We start from the raw sequence: 26,257 nt of genomic DNA on the forward strand, positions 1-26,257 counted from the left end.
CCAGCAGAGGCTCTGGGCGGTGCAAACCACGGTTGTTCAGCCTCCTCGGGGATCAAGCGAGCACATGGACGAGCGCAAACACTGAGGCAGGCTCACTGAGGCAGGCTCGGCGCCTTCGGGCTGAAAGCTGCTCAGAGGTCAGGAATCACCTCAGGTCAGGCTCCAGCTCCAGCAGGAGCGCTGGGAATTCCATCAAATGTTTACACGGCCCAGAACCCGGAGTGGAAAAGTCAGAGTCGCTCCGAGACACACACAAACCCCCTGGGAGACACAGAACCCCCATGTCCTGGGGGAAGAGGGGCACGGAGACTCCTGCAGTCAGGGACAACAACTGGGTGACAAGGAATTTCTGGTGATCTCTTAACGCTGCCCGCAGAGTTGGTCTTGGATGGAAACACTCCTGGTAACTGCTTAAAAGCGTTACTGACATGTGTCAAGTGACAGTTTGTGGCTCCTGTTCTTGCTCTGCTGGACCTGCCCTGGACCATTTTGGACAGAAGGTGTAGCTTCGAATTAGACTTGTATATACAAATTTAGAGGCAGGAGAGGAAAAGGAAAAGAGCTCTGCATCGTAGAGGGTGCCTGTGCCTTTACAGATAAGGATGGTTAATGCAAACCATGGCCCCGTATCTGAGCAGGTAGGACACCAAAGCAACCCCAGCCCAGCCAGACTACAGGCTGCTGGAGTCCTGAGCTCCTCAGGCACACGGCACTAACTCACACCAAGTCTCACGGGAGCTGTGCTCTTAGCAAGGGATTGCCTTTTGTGTTTGGTTTTGTTGTTTTTTTTTTTACATCACGGGCAGAATTTCAGTCCAACCTAAAAATAGCACTCCCTGCACCTTGAAATTAAATACTGACATTTAGATGTGCAACCATGCTTTGCACAGCAGACTGATAGCAAGTGAAGGCAGCCCAGAACAGTGAGTCAGTGCAGGGAGGAGGGCAGTTCAGCAAATGACTCATTATATTAGAAATTAAAGGCTGTTAACCTACTGGTCAAAATTAGCTCATTTACTGTATATCAGAAAAATGAAGGCCCAGCAGGCTGGACCCTGACAATTATGTGCAGAGTTTTTTCAAACGATGAATTCCAATGTTATTTTTTTAGGCCTTTTCAGTACATTAGACATCAAGCACTGCTTCGCCTTTAAGTGTTTAAAACAGAATTGGGAGGAGAGCAGAGATTATCAACAACACACTTCCTCTTCACAACAGCAGCATTTGTTATTTATACAACCCTTGCATCTGCACCACCCCAGCCCAAGGTTGAAAATCATGCATTTCCAGTCCCTTCCCTTTCCCACAGTGCTCTCCCTCCTTCAGTGTGTCAGTACACACTGATCCAGGTTAAAAATAAAGTTTCCTGATACTGTGTACCAAAAAGTATGCAATTGCACAACTCCTCGCAAAATGCTTATCGCCTCATTGGGATTTTGGATGTCATCAACTCCAGAGGCAACCAGGGGTAGTGTTTCCTCATGAATCAGCGACAGACAGAAGGACACACCTATGAGACCACAGTGTTGTCACTGGTTTGTTTTAAATACTGGGTGATTATGTCGCAATTTTTCCTCCCAGATTTCAGTAAATAAGATTGCTCTGCATAAAACACCCGCAGGGAAAAGAATGCTGAAACACTGCAGAGACATCAGCCACAGTTACGTCCCATCTCTCTGACCAGATCGTTCAAACTGATTATCTGCAGAGAACATCTCGGCTGTCTGAACACAGCTCTTGGGTGCTCAGGGTTTCAGTGGCATCTCACACCCAGTTCGGATGAACTGAAACGCACCAGGCGGTTCAGAAGTGAGGTTTCACACGCAGGAGTGGGAGGGCAGCGCTGCAGGAGTTTTCTATCTGTGCTGTGTCTGCTTTGGCACTATTTGTCATCTTTGCTGGAAGCATCTACAGCCTCAGCCAAAATATCCTGGGTGAAATCACTGCATGGAAGTCAAAACACCACGTACTTGAATACGACCAAGGTTTCACAGATTTCATACCATGTCACAAAATTTAGGCTGGAAAAATACCCAGGACAAAAGCCAGCTTCCCCATGCTTTATACACAAACATGCACATAGTCCTTCTTAGCCTACAGATGGTATTTTTGACTACACGCTTTTTTTTCTTGGATTCAGCTTGGCAGTATGTAACACATCACACCACAGAAGATGCAGCGTTAGTACGAGTTTAGTTCTGCTGCAGCACTTCAGCTGCAGCACCTTTATTTATAAAACAACTGAACAAAAAAAAAATTATGAAATCATTGATTCAAAGGAATCAATAATAAATATTTGCTTTCCTCTGAGTTGTTCAGACACAGTACAGGTACACCAATTGTAGCAGGTAGAAGAGACGTAAGCTTAGTTTAGCTGCTGAGAATCAAAAGAAAGCTACATAACATCATACGCATTTAACCACACTAGTAATAACGGGTACATGACAGTAAATGCTTTAAGTACACTATTTTACAAAATAGAGTTTGGCTTATGGTTCATTTGCTTCCCTTGTGCAACTCCTGTAGCGTAATTCAGAGCTCAAAACACGTCCCTTTGAAAACAGAATCCCTCTGAAGCGATGTCTTTCTCGTATTTCCTTTGAGTAACGAACTTTTCCCTTCGGGCTTCACGCTAGCGACTGAAGCGCAGAACTGACTGTGTGTTCACCTGTGAGATCACTGATGCAGGGTCTGAAAAGCCTTTCAGGCTTACTAATTCTGAATCACCATGGCACCCACACTTTTTAACCAGGGTCACACAACTTTGTTCCATGGCAAGAGATGGTGCTTTTTATTATTTATTTTTTTTTTGCTAGGAGCAGGCTGGGCAAATTCTCCTAGCCAGCAGCAAGTGGCCTCCAGGGCTACAGACAGAGCATCCTCCTCTCTGCTAATTGCAAGTCTGGCCTGTGACTCAAAGCTAACCTGGAGCGTTTGGCACTTGGAGTGTAGCCAGCTCCAGTGTTGGAATTGTTACCCTTATTTTTTGGTAATGAGCTTCTGGTTGCTCAGGCATGTGCTCCTCACCAAAAAAAGCTCTCCTGGTTTTATGTGCATAGAGTAAGTATCCTCTGACGCAACACAGGTAACATTAAGCACAATAAACAACTGTAGAAGAAGCCACAAAGTACTCGAGCAGTACTGCCCCTGCTCTTGGGGCTTCCCCAGCTCTGGAGCACCTTGTAAGAGCTTTGCAGTGCCTAAAGCCTTCGGGATCCAAGAGAAGAGCAACTACAGAAGAATCACAGACACTTCCAGCTGCTGCTTCCACGCAGTGACAGCCACTACGAAACCCACCAAAACGCAGCTGATCCAGGAACTTGCCTCTGCAGTATCCCAGGCAACTCGAAGTAAAAATGACACGGTGTCCAACACCAGCAGCTGTCACAAAAGTAGCACCTTAGCAAACACTTCATACCAGATGTATTCAGTTCTCCGGCAGTATAGGGCAAGAGTGAAAACTATTTCCCATAAGGAAGTAGCCCAAGCAGGGCTTGGCTTGGATCATATCATCTAACATCTCAGGCGAAGCAGCTAGAATTCTGGGTCTCAGTCAGAGGAGGAGATTAATTACAGCCCCTGGATTGCAAAGAATTACACATCTGTGGTTCTTCTGTGCTGATTCATCTCCTGTAGACTCATTCCACAAATTGGAGAAAACCCTCCCTTCAAATGAAAAACATCACCTCATTTTTTTTTCTTTTAAATAGAAAAACATCAGTCCAGGAATACAGAAATCTAGAACCTACAAGAAGCTCAGTGTCTTACGTGTAGCAGGGGTCAGAGCAAAATCCTTCAGAGGAAAATATAAATGACAGAACGATGTGAGCATCTGCCTCCAGAGGAAGCCTGTCCCTACTTCCCATTGTTTCCTATTGGCCTTCAACTTGAGGTGTAACAGCCTATATTCCTTGAAAATGTTTATTCTGGTTAATTTAATCACAGAAAACACTTTTATGATTCTTGAAATTTTTTAAGAGTCTTGGCAAGGTTTAACAACAGCATGTGGCCCAGCATTTGGTGTATAAGTGGGACAGTGTACACAAGTATTTTCTAACAGAAGCAGCTTTGAGCTCATTTACCGGTCCCTGGTGTGCTTTCCTCACCACGTGCTCCATCACTCTCTCCTTCAGCCTTACCTGGATGCCTGAAGGTCAGCTCAAGAATGCTGCTTGTTCAGTCTTGGGAAGAGCTCTCAGTAAGTCTTCTACAGCACAGCTCACACCAAAACTGGTGAATTCACAACTGTCAATAGCAAAGGTATCTTCCAAATGCTTCATCCAGGCTTTTTTTTTGGTAGATTAGTGGCCCTCACTTGCTGAGGTACATCCTTCATTCTGGATTCAGTGCCCAATTCTCATCACGCCAAGGCTCATCTGCCCCAGATACCACTCCTCAAAAGCAGAGTCAGGCTCCTGGCTGTATCTTTCTAGATGCATCACTAAGTTTTATTCTGGCAGTTAAAGCACCTGTTTTCCTTGTCATAAAGGGTCCTTTTGCTTCAGTACAGAGGTTGGTTCAGCCACATGCCTTAATACTGCATCTCTCAACATGCCTTAATGCTGCATCTCTCACCCTTTTTGAGTGGTTCCTTCATTCGTTGCAGCCTCCAAAAGTATTTCACTAGGAGGCTGAATGCAGAAAACACAAAGCACCTGTCAGTTCCCTTTGAGGTTGAACACCAGACTGCCCTCAGCAGAGAGTCTGCCAGAAAATCTCCGGATGAGACAATGCATCTTCAGGAAAGTTCTCCCAAAACCAGTACAAGAGACTTTTCCGTTCCCACAAAACCTCTTTGGAATATTCTGCGTCTTTATGTCTCTGTTGATCCCTTTTACAAAATCCTGAGATTTGGCTTCGTTTCATTTGTACAGTGCTTAGCTGCTGTAGTTTTAAAATGCTCAGTGTTCCATTTCCAAAAAAAGATAATTTAAAAAGGTGGCTCCCTTTTCCCTCCAATGTATCTTTCTTAAAAAAAAAAAATAAATTCTGTATCAGAACCTCAGTGCTGGAAGATGTAAGAAAGAGTTGAGTGGGAGGGTTTCGTGGTGTGAATAATCACAAGTGATTGAAATTAAGCTGACCAGGAAGATAACTAGCTAATCTAGCAATTTCTACGTGGCTGGTGGTATGTGAAGTGTTTCTGGACAGCAGGAGTCTCCAGACAGCTCGTGAGCAGTCACACTGTCTGGAACGCTCGGCTTTGGGCAGGCACCATGACCAGCGTTGCTCCCATTTTCATCAAGTTAGCGTAGTCGACTTTATTTGGCTCAATTTCTTTTCCTCCCGTCTCCCTCTGGCTGTACTGGGGAGGAGTTAGGTGGGGAGTAGCTTCCGTGGACAAAGTCCGTTGGCTGCGAGAGGCACTGTTGGCTGTCGACCTCGTTGAGGAGGAACCTGAGCGCGAGCTCCTGGAACCCGAGGAAGAGGAACTGGGCTTCACAAGATGGGCCTTGGGTGCCTCTGCATCTTCTCTGCAATCAAACAGATAATGGGGCTCAGATACCACGAGAACAGAAACATTCAAACACTTTAGAGACCGAGCTGCTGCTGCAATAACCAGTTGCTTACTGAAGCTGCAAGTCACCAGGGCGTCTCTGTCCAGCAGTTTGGGCAAGGGACAGGGTTTTCCAAATTCTGCACTATGTAACTCTGTGGACTGAACTCCCTACTGGCTCTGCGGAGCTATCGGTCAAGTGGATTTATAATACTTGCTGCACACGACTGGCTTTTTGTGTGCGGCTTTGAGGCCTGTGGAACGAATGCCAAGTGTCAGTGTAAACAGTTCAGATAGAACTGGCCGCTCTGTAATCCTTACTAATAATGATTAATGACCTAGACAGGACTAGCTGAGACCCATTCTTCTAGTTCAGCAAAAAAAAAATAAAAATGTAAGAAGTGTGAGAACAAGGCCCAGAAAGAGAAGAGGTAACTATCATGCATGAAAAAGGTAATACAAGAGGCTGAAGCTCAAACTAAGAATAAAATGGCATGCAAGACTTGAAAGCAAAGAACAGGAAAAAGGGAACGGAAGAAATCAGCAGAGACTACTTTCTTGCTGGCAGCCTCACCATCAGGCAGAGTGATCAGCTCCTACACAGGTTACAGAGATGCCTGATGATACACACACCTTGCAGGAGGGCAGGCCGTCTTTTACACATAGATGGATCAAGACAAGGCATTTCCTCAAGGGCAGGAGCAGCTGAAACTCATTCCTGGGAATATTTTTTTTCCAGTACTTTCCTTCCTAACAAGTTTAGGCTCGATTGGCTGGAGACCAGTCTCTGCTGAGGGGAGCTGAGTGACAGACCTTGCACACACGTAACAGATGAGTTCAAAGAACATGCGTCAGCATTCTTGGTACACCCGCTCAGGGTGAGGCTTCTTAACTGCCCACACAGCAGCTCAGGGGGATTTTTCACCCTGAGCTAAATCCAGAAGCACAGTTGTTCAAAAGACTCAAGAAAGACCGTGAGAACCTGCCTGCCCGGTGGCATTCTTAAGAGAAACTGCAATTCAAAAGAAGACCAAAAAAACCACCTCAAAGGACCACAATGGGCAAGAAGGGTTGACTTTAGTACTAGAGAAGATTAGGCAGATGATTTAAAATGCTGGAATTGCAAGTGAGAGAGAGAATATTTTGCTGAGTTTCATGCTAATTTGTCCTGGAGAGGGGAAAAAAAAAACCAACACCAAACATTGTCATCTATCTAATTTTCAAGGAAAGTGTTCACAAAGATTCTCACTGTCAAGAAATTTGTCACTGATAATTCAGGGAAACTTTTAGAACTACCTTTTAAGACGCTTACACCTTAAGGTTACTTAAAACTACAGTGAAAAGATGTGTGAAATGAAAAGAAGAGAGGGTGAGCCATTAAAAGGCGTTACCTGATTTCATTCGGTGCCTCCTCTTCCTCGTATCTCTTTTTTTCTTTCCTCCTTATTGTCAGCCTCACCACCAGGAAAAAGAGGGAAAGTCCCACCACCACACCACAAACTGCTCCAGCGATCATGCTAATATTTTGTGCATCTGTTGCCCAGGAAACAAATGTGTTGGTAAACTCGCACTAGGGTCAGACAGTCAGATTCTAGTTCACACTGCAATTTACAGAACTGGGTATATATCAGAGCAGAATGCACCAGTCTACTTATTTAGGCATTTCTCCACACAGAAGTTGAACCACTTGATCTTCAGGCATTGTTTCTAAATGTGAGCTAACTGTGTGAAAAGTATTCATCTCTGGAAGGGTGGGACCACAAGTGCTATGCTTTCAGCTGTCGGTCAGAATGGAAATGAGTAGGAAAAATCCTCTTACGAGAGCACAGAACCATAGAAAGTAGAGACAGGACAACCCACACTTGAAACAAAGCATCAAGCAGTTCCCTAGAGGCAGAACGGTGTTTGAACTATGAATGTTTCCCCATGAGGACTTTTTTCCCCTTCAGCTTATACTGAAATGATTACAGTCCACTTGCAGAATTAATTATTCAATTGGGGAAAACAGTGGCCTGAAGGGGGATTAGAGAGGAAGGAGGAAATGAAGGCCATACTGTGCATGTAGAGAGCATTTTTCACCCAAAATAACAAAGTTAATGACAGAACACTTCCTTTGTTGATAATTTTGATGAGTGGTTAGGTTGGGTTTGACTGAAAGTTGTCTCCTTCAAGCTCACCCTACGGAGGGTTTAGCAAAGCAAAGAAAGATCTTAAACCAATTCAGTTCAATTGGCATCAAAGCTGCCTGGACGCTTTTACTTCAGGTGCCTGAGGCAAAGAGGTTTTCCTTGCTACGTGGCCACATTCCAGCCATTTCAGGCCTGGCTGGCCAGAAAAATTCCAAAGCTACGGAATCTCTAAAAAGAGACTTCTCTATTGGCAGTCTTCTATCACAGCAGTTTCAGCTCCTGCTAATCTCCCCAGGGAGCTGCATATAAACCCAAGCTAAACTGTATTGTTTGGATTTTTCCGCAGTGCTGGTGCTAAACTCCACCCTTTTCCTTGCATGCACATGCAAAGGACGTGCGAATACTCCTTACATGCCAACACTTACGCTGCACTGTCACCTGAACCACGCAGCTTTCCTGTCCAGCCTCGTTGGTGGCGATGCATTGGTACAACCCTGTGCTCATCTGCGTGAGGTTCTTCAGTAAGACTTGCCCAGGATTGGAAATGTCTGAAACAGGGAAAACAACACCGGGATTAATCAAAAAAGACTAAGAAACCTTAACAGTGGGTAGGGCACAGAAGCACAAATTGAATTTCTGAACCAAACCAGTTCAAGAACATTCAGGAATGTCTCACAAGAGACCATTTGTCAGTCTTTAGCGAAACACTACCCAAGCTCCTCATGCATTTCCTTGCTCAGGGTGGAGCACAGCAGCTGCAGCAGCCAGTACTGTTCCACTGCTGCTCTCCCTGCCACCAAGGGATCCCCATTTTGGGGCAGTTGTCTGGCTGAGAGTGCACCGAGGGCTCTCGGAGGACGTGACCTGACTTACTGACTCTCGATGTAGGCGGGAGGTGTTCAGCTCTCTCATCTTCCTCATTTATGCGCTGCCATCGGTAGGAGATGGGTGCAGTGCCGGAGGCAGACCGGCACTGCAAGGACAGTTCCTTTCCCTCCAGCAGCTCTCCTTCTAGCCAGCATTTGGGCTTGGAAGGTTTTTCTAGAAAAAACAGAAGACAGGTCACACAAATGCAGCACGCAATTTCCTCAGCAGAAGCCCTTTTTTGGCAAAGTAAGTAATTTAAGCAGCTTCCAAGAGTTGCCTTCTCTAGAATGCATTAAGGAATCACACCAGTGATGTCTATTAGGGGACTTGAGCTGTAACTGTGTGCAACTTCATAGTCTAAAAAGTGGAGCTGGCTGGCTCAGACACAGAAGTGACACGTTATACTACTCTGGGGCAGTTTGCCTCATGGACACTTGAATCAGTGGAGCCATATCACTGCATTCCTTTTCTAGGTACTATTTAGAGAACATCCTTTCCCTCCCCCCTTCTTCTCCATTTCTTTTCTCCCCACAGCCTCTGGCAAGGCCACAGCATTTCTTCCACAGGATGACAGTGTACATGAAAAAGGCAACCAATAAACTGAAATGAAGGAAGAGAAATGCTAACCTCGGCAGCTTGTCACCTCCACTGACTTGGATCAGTGTGGCGTCCTGGGACCTGAACCCAGAGTCCTCAGCAGGAGATCTGGGCAAGGCAATCACCAGCTACGCTAGAATATCAGCCTAATTTGTGTGATGAGATCAGAGATAATTTGGGAAGAACAGTTCATATGATTTTGCAGGTGATCATACTTACCTCGAAACAGTTATCTGGGCTCTTCCTGTGTCCTGTCCTTTGCCACAAAATGCAAAGGTAGACATGGCGTCAGAGAGGGAAACCTGATCGTGAAATGTCTTTGTATTTATATATACCCCGCTGAAATGAATCTCTCTCCAGGAAATGAGTCTAGTGATTTGTTTTTAATTTGGAAGAACAATAAAATGACCTTACCTACAACCTTCAGAGTGATGCGAGCCCATTCATACTGGCCAGCGTTTTTAACCTTACATATGTACTTCCCTGCATCGCTGGACTGCAGGGATATGATCTGTAAGGATGCATCTCCAGCAAGGAAGTTGGATGTGAAAGAAACACGCCCCTTCTGTTCCTCATTCAGGTCATCATAAACACGGCCTCCAGAGTAAGTGATCACCTAAGGAGCAGACACAGCCACTGATCAGCCAGTTGTAACTTGGCTTTCACACGGTGTCTTTAAACCAATGGCTCCTACAGATGTCAGCGTAGAAGCGAGACGATTTTCTCAACAGATGCAAACCATGGCTGAACCTACCGCTTTTTGTACTGTTTCGGAAATGTGCAGCAGCCACTCAATATCCAGGCTCCCTTGCTCCAGGAGGCCCAGGCGGTGGTGACAGGGCAAAGTCACGTTTTCTTCAGCCACTCTCTTAAATTCAGTCTGAGCCTCAGACAGCCAAACAGAACAGGAAGCTGAAAGACAGATGCCGGCGGTCAGAAGCCAGGATCTGCACCCCACAACATGTTGCTAGTTTAGGTTTCCCTGGATTCTTCCTCAGTTGTTTCATAGCAAAGAAAATCCAGCAGCTTGCAGCTGATTAAAGGGGACATCTATAGATGCACAGGCAGAGAGTTTCACACTAATATTTAAGCATGAAGAACAGATGGCTTCACACTCCAGAGCTATCAGTACTAAAGTCACACCCACACTCACTGTGCATTCAAAATTTCGAAAAATCTCTCTGGTTTAGCCTTCACCTTTTATTACCTTAATTCATAAGCAGTATTTCCACCCAGAAGACCTTCAGAGCCCATGGCTCTAATCCTATGTCAGTCTGACAAGGCTTGGAGTCTCTTCCCTAACACTAGGTGATGGCTGTTGTGTGCATTGCAGCACAAGAAATAAAATCTGCCTGGAAACAAGAGGGTTAACCTTAAGAAAGGCACAGTACAATTAGGTTTCTGAAGAGTCTTTGAATAGCAACGTAAAAAAAAACCCCAAACCAGAAGTTGTCAAAGACAGCTTGTTAAGATTTAAAAAGAGGTAAGAAATTGGTAAGCCACTAGAGGGAAGCAGAGCCTCTTACATGTGAGTAAATCCCCCAAAAGCACGTTAACTACCCAAAACCTGGACCAGGAAACAGTCCAGGGCAGAAAACTACAATGTTAAACCAGCGCTGCGTTAGGTATAGGGAAACTCGCGATTTCTTTCCTAGTTTTTGCCTATACTGCATCCCTGTTAAAACTGAACAAAATCAGGGGTGAATTCTCACCTTTGCCCACCTCTGTCTTTTGGTAACACATGGACTCGCCACAGTAAATTCAAACTCAGTTAAAACCAACACTAAAGAGGAGACATATGAAATATCTTCCTTCTTAAACAAATTATTATGAAACTGATGAAAACTGCAAGAGTTGGCAGCACTAGGAAGTCACACATGATGGAAAACACAATCCTGTGACTACATAACAAGATTACTGGCAAGAGCATAGGAAACTCCAGTTACACCGGCTGACTTTGTTCCTATATTGTATTTAAACAGTGAATCTTGAACTTTCTCTTTAAGTAGGAAGAAAAAACCAACAAAAACACCACAGAAAAAATTACATTCCGCAGGACACTTCCTCAGCTTTTTTTGTTTCTTCAGGACCAAGTCTGGTTTTGGGAAAATTGTTCTGTTCTTGCTCCCATTCTCAGATCTGCCTTCGAGTCTTTAGCATGACCCTCCCTCAGCTCCTGAGCTTCTGATATTTAATCAATACTTGCCAAGCACCCCTATAAAAGGTATCATCTACTATGTGCATGCACACATATGATACACTTGGAACTTTAAGACAGGTGGAGTCTTGCAAAGAATTAAGTTCTCATCCCCAACAGGGTCACTGCAGGAACTGATTCAAGAGGGAAAGCTCCTTTTCAGCCACATTAGCTGCTTTTTCTTTTTCTAAGGTGAAAGTAGTCCAGTTTATCACTGGATTCACTAGTCCCAAATGTCCATCTGCCAAATACAATTATACAATCTGCCCAAGATGAACGCCTGCTTTCCCCTACAGCCCACATCGCTGCGGGCTGCCTTCATTAACACGCTGCCACTCGTTGGATCTACTGATCAATAACTTTAATTTAAGCACCACAATAGTGAGCATTCACATAACATTTGCAGCACCTTCAAAGAGCCGGGCCAGTGGAGCACTGAGGTTTTGTGCACACCTCACAGGGTATTCTACGTTTTAAAATGTAGTTTTACATTCAAAGCCTTGACGAGGGTTATAAATTACATTTTGAGGGAGTATAACAAGTATCGGATCCAAGAGCCTGCCTCAGTGATGCCACATGTATGCAGGCTCCGCAGTTCTTCCCCAACAAAACTCTTTTCCCCTTCCACATCCTGTGGAATTGCTTCTTTCCATGTTACTCAGGCCTTACTCAGCCGACAGCCCACGACTTCAGAGGTTTGGTTTGTTTTTCCGGCAAAGCACGAACCCAAAGCTTATTGCGACGGCAGTGGTTTGGAAGCTTTGGCCCTGGGCCTGAGAAAAAAACCCTCTGGGTGCTGCGCCAGGCGCGCTGACACACCACAGGCACCGCCATGGCGCGTATTCGGGGGGGAGGAGACTGTTGTAACGTTTGCTCTATTGTTCAGAAGACAATAACTCACCCAACACCCTGCCGACAAGCGAGGAAGATTGTCTTTCATACCGCACTGATGTTTTCAATATCCAACAAATACAGAACAACAAATATTTGAGACAATACCAAAAACGAGTACGGGGTTACGAGGGGAAGGCATTTCTGCCTCGCTGGCATAGCCGATTTCGAAAACAGAAATGTGAACAATACCCATGCAGAGATACAAAAGTACTTCCCAGAACTCCAAGATTTTGAAAGGACTCCTGATTTCGAATGTACACTACAAAAGGGGTTTGAATTTCAGAAAACTCAGCCCTTGGACATGGATGTATACAGCAAGTGCTGAGCAAATTGGGACTGTGCATTTGGCCTCATCACAAATTATGATCAAAGTAGTGGTTTTCATGGTTGAGTCCTTGATATGATCACACACTTTCCTATACACACTATTAAAAACCTCCACTTATTTGCATGCCCATCCAATAACAAATATATGTATATACATAAATGCACATATATACCAACATCAAATATACATAAACATACGAGCAGAATCAAAGGGAAAATAATGTTTTGCTGACATTTTTATTTGTAGGCAACTTCACATACTAAAAGCTAAAGAGCTTCCAGATTTAAATCTTTCATTAGGTTCAGAAGAAGGTTTGAATTAGGGAGCAACGCTAAATATAGATTATACTTTTTAAAAAGTAATAAGTCGTGCTATGTCACTTAACTGCTAGAATTCCGAGGAACAGCCTAGAAAAAGATTCAGAGAACTGAGAGACAAGAAATCCATATGACACTTGGTAACCTTGGCCCAAACCATACCTACACCAAGTTCATTTAAGATGCAAATATCCAAAACAAATCTTCAAAAATTTCAGTTGCTCTGTGAAGTTCATTCTGCAGCTACACTTCTTGTAATTTATTTTGGCTTTTTATCAGACTTGATATTTGCAACAGACTATTCCAAGGCACTGATGTCCAAGGAGAAGCAGAAATACAACCTGTAATTTTCCTGCAGCTTCAGACATCCTGTACTAGTACCAGAGGGAAGCAACTCGCATCTGCTCTGCTGAGGAAAACTCTCTCCAGTTCAACAGCAAAACCAGGAATTCCAACAGTATCTACACACACAGTTTAAAGCACTGTCTGGACAATTTCCATTTCGCCTTTCCTAAGTGCTCTATCTGCTTTTTTTCATTATGATCAAAACTTGTCCTGGATGAAAGTGTGACAGAAACAGCGAGTGGCCCTTGTTGTCAGGGCACATCACATCCTTTCTGAAAGATGAAAAGATCGTTCTGAAAGAACAGTCCCCTACAGACAAGTTCTCAAGTGTAACCACTAACTTTGCGGTTTGATTTTGAGTCCTTCTTGGGATGTTCGTAATTATCTTCACACCCGTGTGATTCCACTATCTGAAAACCGGGTCCTTTCGAGAAGGAAGCTTTGGTCCCGTAGTTCTCCGAGTAACATGCACGTTCTCCTCAAAATCTAGGTAGGCTGCTGGAAGAAAGGCACCTCGGTGCATCCAACAGTCCTGTGTTACAGCTGGTCTCAGCTAATCTTGGAGGCTGAATGGCCTGTATAAGTACTTGACTCTAGTAATATGATCAAAATTAGCAAAATCCATCTACTTAAACAGTTTAAATTAGAACAAAGAGAACAAACAATCACAGAATTATTCAGGCTGGTAGCGTTCCTCTAGTTGAATAAATCCTACACATTTGACTCCTGCGCTAAAAACATTTATCCCACTCCAGAAAGTATTTGAAAACAAAGTATGTCTAAATTAGATACGTGATTAAGAGGTTTGAGTTAGGAAACAGAAAGTCCAGGACAGCCTGCCATGCTGCAACTTTGAACCAGTCCTTTGCACCAGGAAGTTAAAACATTTCACAGCTGTTAGAGTTGGATCTTGCGACAATCTTTTAAGAATTGATTTACTAAGCTTCTCTGTGAAAAAGACAAAAGCCTGCCTCCCACTCTGTCCAGTGGTCATTACAGCAGTAATGAGCAAAATCTGAGCATTTTGTAATACATAAATTCAGAATTTTACATGCTTAACTACTTTTATGGCTTAAGTAAAACTTCCAGAGACGCTTGAGTGACTTGGAAGCTCAAATCAGCAACGCACTAAAGACGCTGCAGACACTAGTTCTACATTTAAGTATTTAAGACTCAACAGACCTGAAACATAAGCTCTCTGCTGAGAAACTGAACATTTTCCTCCCACTATTGTTGTTCAGTAATGATGAGAGACACAAGCACATTAAGGCTTTTATCTTCGCTTTGACTCTTCCCCCTCAGTTTCTGCTGTGGATAAACCAAGACAGCGGATAACTATGTTGGTTTATTCCAGAGCTGGAAGGAGAACCCACAAGTTCGACACCCCCTGCTCACCCTCAGACCACACTAGCTCTAACACTTAGTTACCCTGACAGCATTTTAGGCCAAAATAAATAGAAAATGGTGTCTTCTTACAGACAGCCATTCTGCATTCTTTGCACAAGGGAAGAGAAGCTGGGGGCGGCCACAGTCTCCTAAGGATAATTAACTCGGCCAAGGCTGCGCTCTGGGACATCTGCTTTCTGTATTCCTTGGCTGGCAGAGACAGAAAGGCCAAGGGTCACCTTCTCCCGAGAGCTCGAGTGCTCCAAGTGACCAAGACCTGGGCCCCAGTGCGTGCTGCCTGCAGCCTGCTCCCCTCTGCTTCCCTTTGATTTCAGGAATTTGGTTGTGAAGCGAAAGCATCTCAAATAAGAAAAATGTGAGCTAACAGTCAGCTCCCCCAGGAACGGGCTGGCTGGGTTAAAATAAAGAGGTCAGCCTATCCCCATCCACAGAGCAGTGCAGAGGTTCTTTAATTGGAACCACATGTGCTTGAGGCTGAGGTTTGAGCAGGATGTTAAAACAGAAAGCAAAGGGGAAGAGTCCTGCACATTGCTAAACTTTCCAAGTGGTGACATCAAGCATTTGGAATTGAAACTGCTAAGAAGCTAGGAAGGCCCAAGGAACACAGAGAAAGTACCATTTCACAAAGCAAAGTCTCTGATTTTCAGAGGTTTGCTACAAATAAGCAGGAGCGCAGGAGGAGTGTGAAACACGAGACAAATCGTAGAATCTCCTACCAACAGGATTATCTCCAGCTGCAGAAGCACAGGCAGGAGTTGGCCACCAATCCTTCCCTGGGCAGCCTTGGCTGAGGCAGAGCAGTGACCTGTGCGATGCTGGTACCAGCACAGGAGCAGTGCACATGACATGTCTAACGTACTGTCTCCACTCTCCCTCTAGACACATACGAGATGGTCCCCTCAGTGCAGGTTTGGGTCTCAAAAACTGCCCCAGCAGCAAGGATTCCATATTCCCCAGGGAAAACTCAGGGTTTCTCTAACAGACTAAAGGCAGGTGAACAACTGATCCTGCAGTCAGCATGCAGTGGCAACATGCAGGCTAAGGACCTGACCCATCTATTCCTAAAATCAAACTGTAACATCCTATTACTGGAAATGCCACCAGGGGAGCTTGCCTTCAGCACAAACACACACAATCGGATCCAAAGCCTAGAGAGACTTTGGAGTATCGGAAAAACACCAAAGCTTTCCATTAGCTGAGGATCTTCGCAGGCAGCCAGCAGCTATGTGTGTACTGTGGCTGTCCTTTTTCTCACTGCCTTTGAAAAAATCAAGTGCAAGCAGGAGGTTCTGGGTTTACATCCCTGGAGACCAGACAACAGAAAACAAAGCATCAGAAACTGCATATTCCTATTTAATGGTTCACAGAGTGTTTGTACTGAGCAATGTGTCAACTCCCTTAGCCTTTAGTCCAGGCAATTTTATCAGTAAAATGGTCCAGGTGTCTTCTGTTTACAGTAACACAGCTCAGCTAAGCCTTTCAGTAATGCAGCTGGTGATTTCAAGCTGTGTGGACAAGATCTGTATAGAGAGCTTGTCAGAACATATCACAGCTCCTTGGGGGCTGAAGCACCTATGGCTGGCTGATCCTCCCTGTCTCTGCAAGCATCTCCGGGCTGCTCTGTGCACCTTACAAAGCTTGGTATTGTGGAAAGCCAGAGAATGAAAGCCATTTCACCCCTAAACATCAGGAATTTCACTCCTTTTGCCTGCTTTCAAATAAGGCTTGAAAGTATGAAAAGGAAGATTGTTTCAGTAATAATTTCTAGGGTATTTTCTGGCTGAGAAGAATGCTTAGGCCTCAGTCTTCCAGGGAGCCTATTGTTGCTGTCAGTTCACAGACATGAAAATGAAGGCACACAGGAATGAAGTTCTCTGCCCAAGGCAGACACCAAGCAGAATCCAGAATACAAACCAGAAGAGACAGCAACAAAACTGCTTTCAAAATAGGATTTGTCCATCAGATCTTTCTTCAAAACCCAAGGAGGAGGTTGCATCAGCTAAAAATCAAGGAGAGCAGAAGAGATTCAAGAGGTTAAAGATATCTAATAAAACCATCTTGTACTGAGGATCCCCTCTCCTTTTTCTCCCCCTTAACATACAACCGTAAGATGTTAAACAAAGTACTGTGCTTTCCTACTGCTTTTTGTCATAGAAATCAACTTGTTTTAAGGTTGTCAAAAAAAGTACCAAGAAACCCAGAATATTCTCACAAATAAACTGCATCTTTCTCTCATAGAAATTTTCAATGAAGTTTGATGTGGTTTTAAGGTACAGACTTCAGTCCCTGCTCAGCACATCCACGTTACCTCAGTGAGATGTTCAGTTGCATACTCAGAACTGCACATAACATCTCATCTACTACAAGCATACTAATAGGATACAAACTGAATGCCTAATGTATTAGCACTCTGTCACTTTTCATATTCTCATATTCACTCCGTCTTAAATCCTTAGTTACAGCCTACCCTAGGGCCAAAAAAGAACAGCAGCAGCTCCTCCCCATCACCCACAGAAGTCTTGTGAAAGACGCATTAAACTCTGCAACCCTTCTGGCACGAGTACGAGGTGCAGTCTTCTGGTCTGAGCACAGGACCAGGAACCACAGCAGCTTGACTCTAGTTACGTTACAGATACTGCCTGTCCAGCTGCCGGCAGCTGCTCTTTCTCACCAATGCTATAGGACTTGGGATCTATTATTTAGTGTTTACTGAATCCAATCAGAGGTCAGAAAATTAAAAAGAAGCTTCATTCTCTTAATCCTCATCCTTGCACTGGCTTCAGTATAAACTGGAAGAAAAAAAGGAGGATCAGCTTCTTAATTATCTTATCACTATGATTCAACTCCCTCCTTGTGTCTTTTCCTAGAGTCCGGCAACACAGCGTACCAGCTGCAAGCAGACTCTGAGAACAGATATATTGTTTCTCTATTTCTTTCCATGGTTACCAGGAGTTATGGCATGTGGACAAGTACACTAAGGTCTCAGATGAGTGAAGCTATGCAAATCCCACTTCCTGAATCAGAGCTACAAACTGAGCAAGTAGAGATTACCAAGGAATGCAAACTCCACTGTAGATGCTGGAAGAGATACCCATCAACTGCATTTTAGGCAGCACGCAAACAATTCACTAAGTCTGCACACTGCGTATTCGTTCACATCATACTGAAAAGAAGTTTGATCTCACATTTAGGGAGGCACTCTGCTCAAAACGATCCCAAGCTTCTCCCCAGTAACATTTACATACTAGACCAAATGCCATACTTATGGGAACTTGCATTGACTTTAGAAGAGAGAAGCATAATTAGGAAAGTGTTCTCCCTTCAGAGGGACAAGCTTTCTGAAGTAGAGTACAATGCTATTTTAACTGACAGCAACACCGCACAGCTGCTGCAAGCGATTCTGAAGGTAAGAGAAGGACTGGGAAGTCAGACACAGGAAGTAAGGAAAAGTTATCTAACACAAAATACACAGTACAATAGATTCCTGCATACATATATATATTTTTTCAGTGACCATCAGGAACACAGCTGAACTTAAGGCATTCCTCATGCCCTGACAACAGCCCGAGATGAAGTACGAGGATGATTCCACTCCCCGCAGGACTGCAGTGTGTGAGCTAAGGGCCAAATGCCGACTTCTGGATCCATTCCACCTGACAACAGCCTTCAATCTAAAAAAGGACCTGACTATACAATAAAGTAACATTAATCAAGTTGGTTAAATGCCCAAGCAGCCTAGCCATGGCATGGGGGTTGGAACAAGGTGATCTTTAAGGTCCCTTGCAACCCAAACCATCTACAATTCTGTTGGTTTTCAGCCGTCTACATATTTACTTAAAAATCTGCGCTGTTTCTTTTTCCATTTTAGTCCAAAGCATGAATTAACGTACAATGCAAGATGCTTGGGAAGGGTGTAAGGACTAAAACAGAACGCAAATAACATTTCGCTTCCCTCAGAAATAGAAGCCTGCTCAAAGTACTGACTTTTAAAGCCCAATTTTGACCAGCTGCCAGACATGCAGGTGGAATGATTGAAACAAAGCTTCAGTACTACTCGAGCTAAATAAAACCTGGAAACTGTTGGGAGGACAACAGGGAGGGATACTATTCCAGAGCCAAACACCTCAGAACCTATGAAAGCTGAACCACACTGAACTACTTCAATTCCAATGGTCACATCAACCAACCAGTTCTGCAACAGGAATAAGATTGGTAGGAAAGCAGGTCTTCTCTGCTCACCATAGGGCTCCAAAGCCAGCAGTGGAAATGCGTATTACATATATTTTGCATGTCTGCAAATACCAAGGGCTCTGCAAAGCAACAAAATCTGCAAAAGCCTAGGGCCATTGCTAGGGGAAACCCTGAATGAGAACACACAAGCATCACGCCTGCCAAATATTCCTGTGACCTTTGCTCAAAAGAGCAATGTAGTCCTCCTCTGGCACATGTCCCTTTCCTCAAGGGAGGGATGCCCCAAGTAAGACTGGGGAAGCAGAGCCCTTTGCAAGAACATGCATCGGGTATGAGCCTTCTGAGAGTAAAAAAGCCCCATCTAAGAGCTACAGTACATCACTGAGCTCTGGTGAGCAAGCACAATGTTTCCAAGATGCTGAACAGGAAGAGGGGTTTGGAAGGGGAGGAGGGTAAAAATGGGATTCAGGCAACATTTGAACATATCTGCTAATTGGATGTGAAAAGGTCAGGCATCTTATCAAGAAACATACTGTAAAGGTCAGGTGAAGTATACAGAAGTAAGTCGAGGAGGAATGGGCAGCACACATGACCAGCTCTGCCACCGGGACTCTGAATTTCCACCCTCTTTTTCAGTTGATCTAAGAGGTCTGACCAACTTAAAAAAGCATCACTGAACTTTTCTTATTCAGACAGATCCTGACCACCTCTTGAGCAACCGATTTCCTCAACATCAACAAGTGTTTCTTACCAACAGGCCTGCCTTACCATAAAGCAGGAGATGTTGAAGAAAGTGTTGGAGAAAAGGCTACTCTGAGAATAATAAAGAATATACTACATTATCCCTATCTGAAAGGTGATGCACACACATTTTAATGACAATGAAATCCAAATACAGCTTCTCAGAAGAGAGGGATAATGTTAGTCACTTTAGCTTCCTAGTAGGAAAGTTCAAGCTAAAAAAACAACCTCAAGCTCTGACGCAGAAGTAAGGTTTCCTGGCCAAGCTGCACCTTCTCCTCGCCTCACTTCTGTCCTTTTAAATTTATGTAAGAAACCCTGCATGCCTCAGGGATGCATATGTAAAGCTTACAGAGGGAACAACAAAATTAAGACAGAAATCAGAGCCAGACTTCTCAGAGGTGCACAAGTGGATGAAAGACAAGTTCTAAAAAGGGGAACTCCAGTCAGATATTAAGGGGGGGAAAAATAAATAAATCACTGTTAGAACAGTTAACTGCTGGACAACAGGCTCACAGGTTGTGGAATCAGCATCCCTGGAGCTATTCAGAACTGGACTGGCTGAAATCCTCATCAGCCTGATGTAAGCTGACCTTGCTTTGAGCCGGAGACCTCCCAAAATCCCTTCCGATTCATGCTATCCTGTGACGAGCTCCAAGTCCTCCAGCAGGTCAAGGAGAGACCCCCCCGGCTGAGCCTCAGGCTCTCCTGCTTCACTGCAACTCTCGCACTGCCCGGAAGACGACAGACAAGGCTCCTCTCGCTGCCTGGGCTAGGAAAGTTTTGAAGTGCCCAGGTTTGGTTCCAGCCACCCCGACACAAGCTGTGCACGCAGCTGCCAGGTCGGCAGGGTGGGGTCTTCGATGATTAAGTCCATTGTCATGTCTGGCAGCCATCTGCCAGCCACACAGACAGCAAAGCCCAGCTCCCCTCGCATGTGTGGTCTGTGGGGATAGCTGAGCACATAATTTATTTGATTAATTCGACCTCTTTTTTTTTTTTTTTTCTGCTGACAGTATCTGTGAGCAGGTCACAGCTGTCTCCAGTTTTACTCCAGTCTCAGCTTTTTATTTTTCTCTCCACATGACAGAAAAAAACATGCTGTTGTATCTGATCAGATGCATCATCTGATATCATTTCTTGATTACCTGAACTTCCAATTGAAGATATATCTATTTAACACTGGGTCTTCCCCAATACATACTTGCATGACACGGAGTTTTATCTCGAAGTGCCAAAAAAAAATACAGAAATCATTAACTGACTCAAGAAAAAGGAGGAAAGCAGATGTGCTATGGTAAAACCTTTATATTTGCACAGTACTTTACAGTATCCAGCTCCAATCTGGGGAACCGAAGCAAAAACTGGGGAGCTCAAACACTCCAGTTCATTTCCTCTGTCTCCATGCTCTACTGGTGATTCTAGAAATGCACGTAACTACAAGTTTGCAGGGAAGCACCCTCTCTGCAAAAGCCACAAAACACGCCTTCCTGCAACCTGAAATCAAGTTTTTATATTATTTCAATTCAGTGTTCCAATGGGTTAATTTTTGTCTTCAAAAGTTCCCAATGTTCTTCAGCCAGAATTGCCACAACAAGCTGCCAAAATATTTGGCTAGTCTTTGCAGTACTCATGGGGTTTTGCTGGTTTGGCTTCTCCAGGAAAATCCATTTTCTTTAATAGGAGCTGACACAGCTTCCCTCCCTCCCCTGCTTTAAGGAGGCGTTTTCAGTGAAGAAGCAAGACTAGATAAAAACCACACTGTCTAAACTGAGCACTCGGATTTTTCTCTGCCTCCCCAAGCTGCTGTTCACCCTCATATCCTTCACCGAGGGTATGTACAGCTGCAGGTCTTCAGTACCTCTGCAAAACAGCCACCAAAAAAATCTCAACTGTAACTTGTCTGTGCTTTACTGTGCACATCCAGAAATCAGGGATATCCAGTCCTCAGGGACTTGGATATCAACTACGAGAAGTAGAAAAGTGGAAGAAAAGGAAATAGTATATACTACATCTGTCACTTACTTTTTTTAAAACCTTACGGACTTCATCCAGTGACAGCCAATTAATTATTTTCATATTGCATAAGCAAAAACATCCTTAATATCACCTTCCTTACTGGTGCCCCACAGTGTGACTCCTACATATTTTGCAGAAAATGACTCTCCCGTCGGCCCCCTGAGCTACGAATAAGATCTACAAATTCACAAGGTCCATCCAAATCAAACCACACACTGGAAACGTCTCTTGACTGGCTGCTCACAGAGGGCAGGAGCTCTCAGTGCCCCTAACCACCAGGCCAAGGTTTAATTCCAGCTAAATCAACTTATGACACAGTCTTTCTGCTTCTTGTAAAAGTTACCACCAAGAAGGGGCCATGGAAAAAGGTTGTATGCCCAGTGTGCTGACTTACACAAAGACTGGCACCCTGTGCAGACCACAGTAGGAAAGAAAAAAAAAAAAAGAAAAACCAGTTCATGTCAGCTCATTACTTCTAGTTTCCAAATAGGACAGAAAGTGGAGCCAGCATAGTGCTCAAGCTGCAAAAGGAGGAGCTGGCTCCTTGCCCAATGCATCGGTTCATGTTTCTGAGGCCCCTTCAAGCTCCACATTGCTAAAAAAGGAAATTGTAAAATGTTATAGTAGAAACAAGAAATGCTGCATCCCTCCCTCTCGCTCCCTGCCTGGAGGGACCATCTCTAGGTACGCTTCAGCCACCCAAAGCAGAAGGAGTAAGCTGCTGCGATTTCACCCGATTCTTGCTTTGCAAAGTCAGCATAGGAATAGTGACCAGTCACCACTCATTCCTGACACTTCTCATATTCCTGGCTGCTGCTAAGGAACTCGGCTGTAAAATCCAGGTGTCGGGTTATACCACATCACCTGCAGCTCTTGAGAACCTCCAGGTCCTGTAGAAAGACACTGTCATTTTCTTTTTCACTTAGTGCTGGTGCCACATGAGCAGAACTGGCAACTGCTTTCTTCTTCACGTCCCACAAGTGTTACGAAGTCTAAATATTTTCCCATTATTACTAGGAAAGGCAACAAAAAAAATCCCAATACACATTGCATGAGCCAGGTTTCCTTGCAAGGCTGCTTCTGCCTGGAACTGCCCACACAGGGGACAAACCCTCCAGAACAACTCCTTCAGCTCTGCTGCAAACATCCCAGCAGTCCCTTTCACCTCCAACCTTCTGTTGCTGATTAGAAAAACCAATGTCACCAGTACTGTGTTGATTTTGAGAATCTGACACTGGAAGGAGAACAGAACAGACATTTTACCGCAAGCTACTAAGCAGAGAATTCCAAGAAAACCCCTTCTCCTTTCCGAAGGAGCTTCCCCTCCCCGCTCAAGGTTTTGGAACCAGCGGGTGGGGAAGACAGTTATGTAACTGCTGCAGGAACTGAGGGGGAGAATGAATGTCAAAACTTGCTAAAACATGAACACGGGAGCCTTGGGGATTCAGTCTCTAACATCCATCAAACATGATTAATTTTAATGTCACAACATTTTAATGTCAATTACTTTTAATGTCACTGCTTCTTATTTACTAGTGCAATCACATTTTAGAGCTGATAAGAGATTCCCCCAAAGAACTTTTAAGATCAAATAAATAAACAATCAAAAATAAATGCAACAAACACCAGCAGCAGCCTGGTGCCTCTGTGCCATTGTAAGGCTCTTGATGTGGTGAAGGCGACCCTTTCAAAGGCTGAGGCAGCTTTCATGTTTAGGGCAAAATTACTACTTAGTAAAAGTTTGGTTCTACTCTTGTTTTTCTGACTACATCGTTTGGCTAACTGAAGATGTCTGTTAGACATGTGGCTTGATATTATTTACATTAGGCTAAGCCCTCAGACAATGACATACTGTGTTTAGATGCTGCATAGAGAACAACGAGACAGTTTGTGATTCTGGGTATCTTAAATTCGTGTATGAAGAAGAGACAACAGCCAAGTTGAGACTGATGAGGAAACTCATAGAAGAGGATCTGAGGCAAATTTTTTTAGGTTATCAAGCGTCTGGGGAGAAAAAACAGAGAGCTGGAGACTTTTTGCAAAGCAAGAGGGTTGTTAACTACCACATAATTTCAAATCTATTCAAAAGTGAAAAGCCTGTACTTTCATTCAAAATTCCTCTAGCTTTACGTGCTCTCTGGCAGAGATTGAGAAGCAACAGATAGATGGGAAAACAAACAGCACAGTACATATACAAAAAGAGGGTAAAATCAAAGAACATATTCTGTACCTACACATGCATAGTACTTGCTTGTTGCCCGCTACTCTGGAAAGCAATTAAACCATCCTCCTCTCAAGGCAACACTCAAATAGCTGCTGTATATCCATAAAGTCAATTGTTTAAAGACTTGATTCAGGCTAAAACAAACTTGTGAATATAAACAACGGGAAAAATTGATACATGACCTTCTGTTTGTTAAGAATTTTTTAGAAATAGCTGAGAGGCTGACAAAACGTCAAACCCCGGGGGGTTTCTCAAAACAAAAGCAGCCTCGTACAGATCTTTAGAATAAGCTAGAAAACTGACAGTAAGTCAGGCCTCTATTCTTCTATGAAACTTAGATGACTAAGAAAACCCCACATATTTAAACAGACAAACAAAACAAAATGGAGAGACACCTGCATGTACTTTTTTAGAGTATAAGAACGGACTTGGTCCATTCGATACACACTTGTCTACCCACCTTTGCACTTGCCACCTCACTTAATGGTAATGTACCCATGCAGCTCTGCAGAACTACTGCAGTTCTACTTCAGAATGCATATTTTAAGCCCATAACAGTTCAATGGAACATTTTAAGTGCACAGCTTCATCAATCTAAGCAAATTAAGTCTCAATCCATAATACAGCTGTAAGAATGAAATGCATCGTTTATTAATAGATTTTCAAAGCCTGCAGAGAGGAGTTTTCATCAAAGTGCTCAGTACAGCAGAGACCACAAAACATGACCATGTTTGCAGTTTGACAGTTTGCCGTTCTCTTTCCAAGAAAAAGCCCTACTTGCTCCACTGACAAACGGCTTCGGTGGCACATTAAACTCCCTGATAATTCCTTGATTCTTAGCTTCTGTACTGCATTTGTCGAAGTTTTAAGGGCTACCAGCTCTTAAAGATCCTTGTATTCTAGATTAGAGCCCTCTGAGAACAGTTATCTAATAAAGACAGAAGGGCTTGTCCTGATCTTGGGCTCCTTCTGGGAAGGGGGAGGTTTAGCATCAGCCAGCTCTAGCTGCCAGTTGATGTTAGGATCCAGAGCTGAGGGTGGGATTTCCACAACTTGACGAGTTCAATTATCTCTTTTCAGGGAATCCATCGCAGCACTCTGCCTCTTGATCCAGGCAACGAATCTAATCATGTCATCCTTACGTGTGTTCACCTGGACACTCCGGTGCGCAAAGCAGCATTTACTCTAAAAGGTAAGCAGATCAAACATGAGGTGCCAAGAGATGCCAGACAGGACGTTCTGACAGAGCTTTGTGTATATCTGACAGGCAGCACAGCCCAGAGTCATCTCCCAGTCTTAAACAGTTCGCATTCCTCCTCCGAGCTAAATACCGCCCGGCTGCATTGTTTCAACAAGCTGGAAAGCTGCCTTGTGCCAGGGCTTTACTGCAGGGACCATTACCCTGACCCAGACACAGCGAGACTCTCCAGGCACCAGCTCCTCAACAAAGCACCACATCCCAATTATTTACGCATTGCCTCTGTCCTGAATCAGCCAGGGAAAGCGAGCATGGCTGGGAGACCTTCACAAAACCACCTGAGGCTACACGGAACTCTGCACAAAGCCAAAGCTCGAATTCCTCAGGAGGTTCCCCAGCCTATTTTTGCTTCAACCCCTCTATCAATCGGAGAAATCATCCAGCCTGTCCTTTTCTTACAGCTGGCTCGTTCACTGAAGTTCATCAGTTCAGACCTACATACTCAGCTAGCGGCCATGCCTTTTATTTATACAGACTGGCAGAGGCAAGAGATCAATTTTTCTCAGGACTGCATGTTAAGAAATGGAGCATCCAGCTACTAGAAAATAGTGCTATTCAGGAAGATATTAGATATTTAGAAGGCTCATTGCCAGGTTACATTAGATTTATTTCTCCAAGTATCTAACCACCTTATTTTCCCTAACCGCCTAAATAGCAATAAGTTCTCCATATAAGCATGTGATTCATGCTGTCACACACTCTCAGTTGTGGGTTTTCTTCCACCTTCATTTGATACTGAACCATTTTGGAATGAAACAGTCATTTATATAAACTGTTAGTCTCATCTGGTCCAGTAGTTCATAGCTCCTTATTCCCAGTTTGCTCTCAGGCAGGAGGAGTCTGACTCACTGGCTGAATCTATGTAAGAGATGTGAAACACTTAAGGTTACTGTGGAGTTTCCAAGGCATCTGTCAGAGTCTGATGCAACTGTGACAGCTCACAGGACTGAATCAAGGGCATAAATAACTTGTATATCTATAAGCCACAGTAGGAAGTATGGCCAAATACATCAGCCATGTGCTGACTGTAAATATCAGGAAAAAATCTGGACAGGGAAGAGTCCCTTTTTTTTTTTTTACCAGGTTCCTTTATTCTTTCTCTCAAACCAGCCAAGCTCCTATTAATAACTAGAAACAGGCTAAGTGGGTATCCTAACCCTTACTTTACCTCTTACTCCATAACATATGCTTATTAGATGCTAGCGTTCTGTCCAGGACAGAGTTTTAATGTGTGAATCTTGCACTG

General features: G+C 44.0%; 1 protein-coding gene across 1 annotated transcript in view; it reads right to left on the reverse strand.

The window, feature by feature from the left end:
* Positions 1–5,179: 5,179 nt before the first annotated feature.
* Positions 5,180–26,257, reverse strand: part of CLMP (CXADR-like membrane protein) — a 34,043-nt gene continuing 12,965 nt past the window's right edge. The window contains 6 exon segments of the mRNA XM_009878682.1: positions 5,180–5,474; positions 6,889–7,030; positions 8,052–8,174; positions 8,500–8,667; positions 9,505–9,706; positions 9,845–10,002. Of these exon segments, the coding sequence (XP_009876984.1) occupies positions 5,180–5,474; positions 6,889–7,030; positions 8,052–8,174; positions 8,500–8,667; positions 9,505–9,706; positions 9,845–10,002 (1,088 nt within the window).

This window comes from Apaloderma vittatum, unplaced genomic scaffold, assembly GCF_000703405.1.
Source record: "Apaloderma vittatum isolate BGI_N311 unplaced genomic scaffold, ASM70340v1 scaffold30081, whole genome shotgun sequence".
In the NCBI taxonomy this organism is placed as follows: Eukaryota; Metazoa; Chordata; class Aves; order Trogoniformes; family Trogonidae; genus Apaloderma; species Apaloderma vittatum.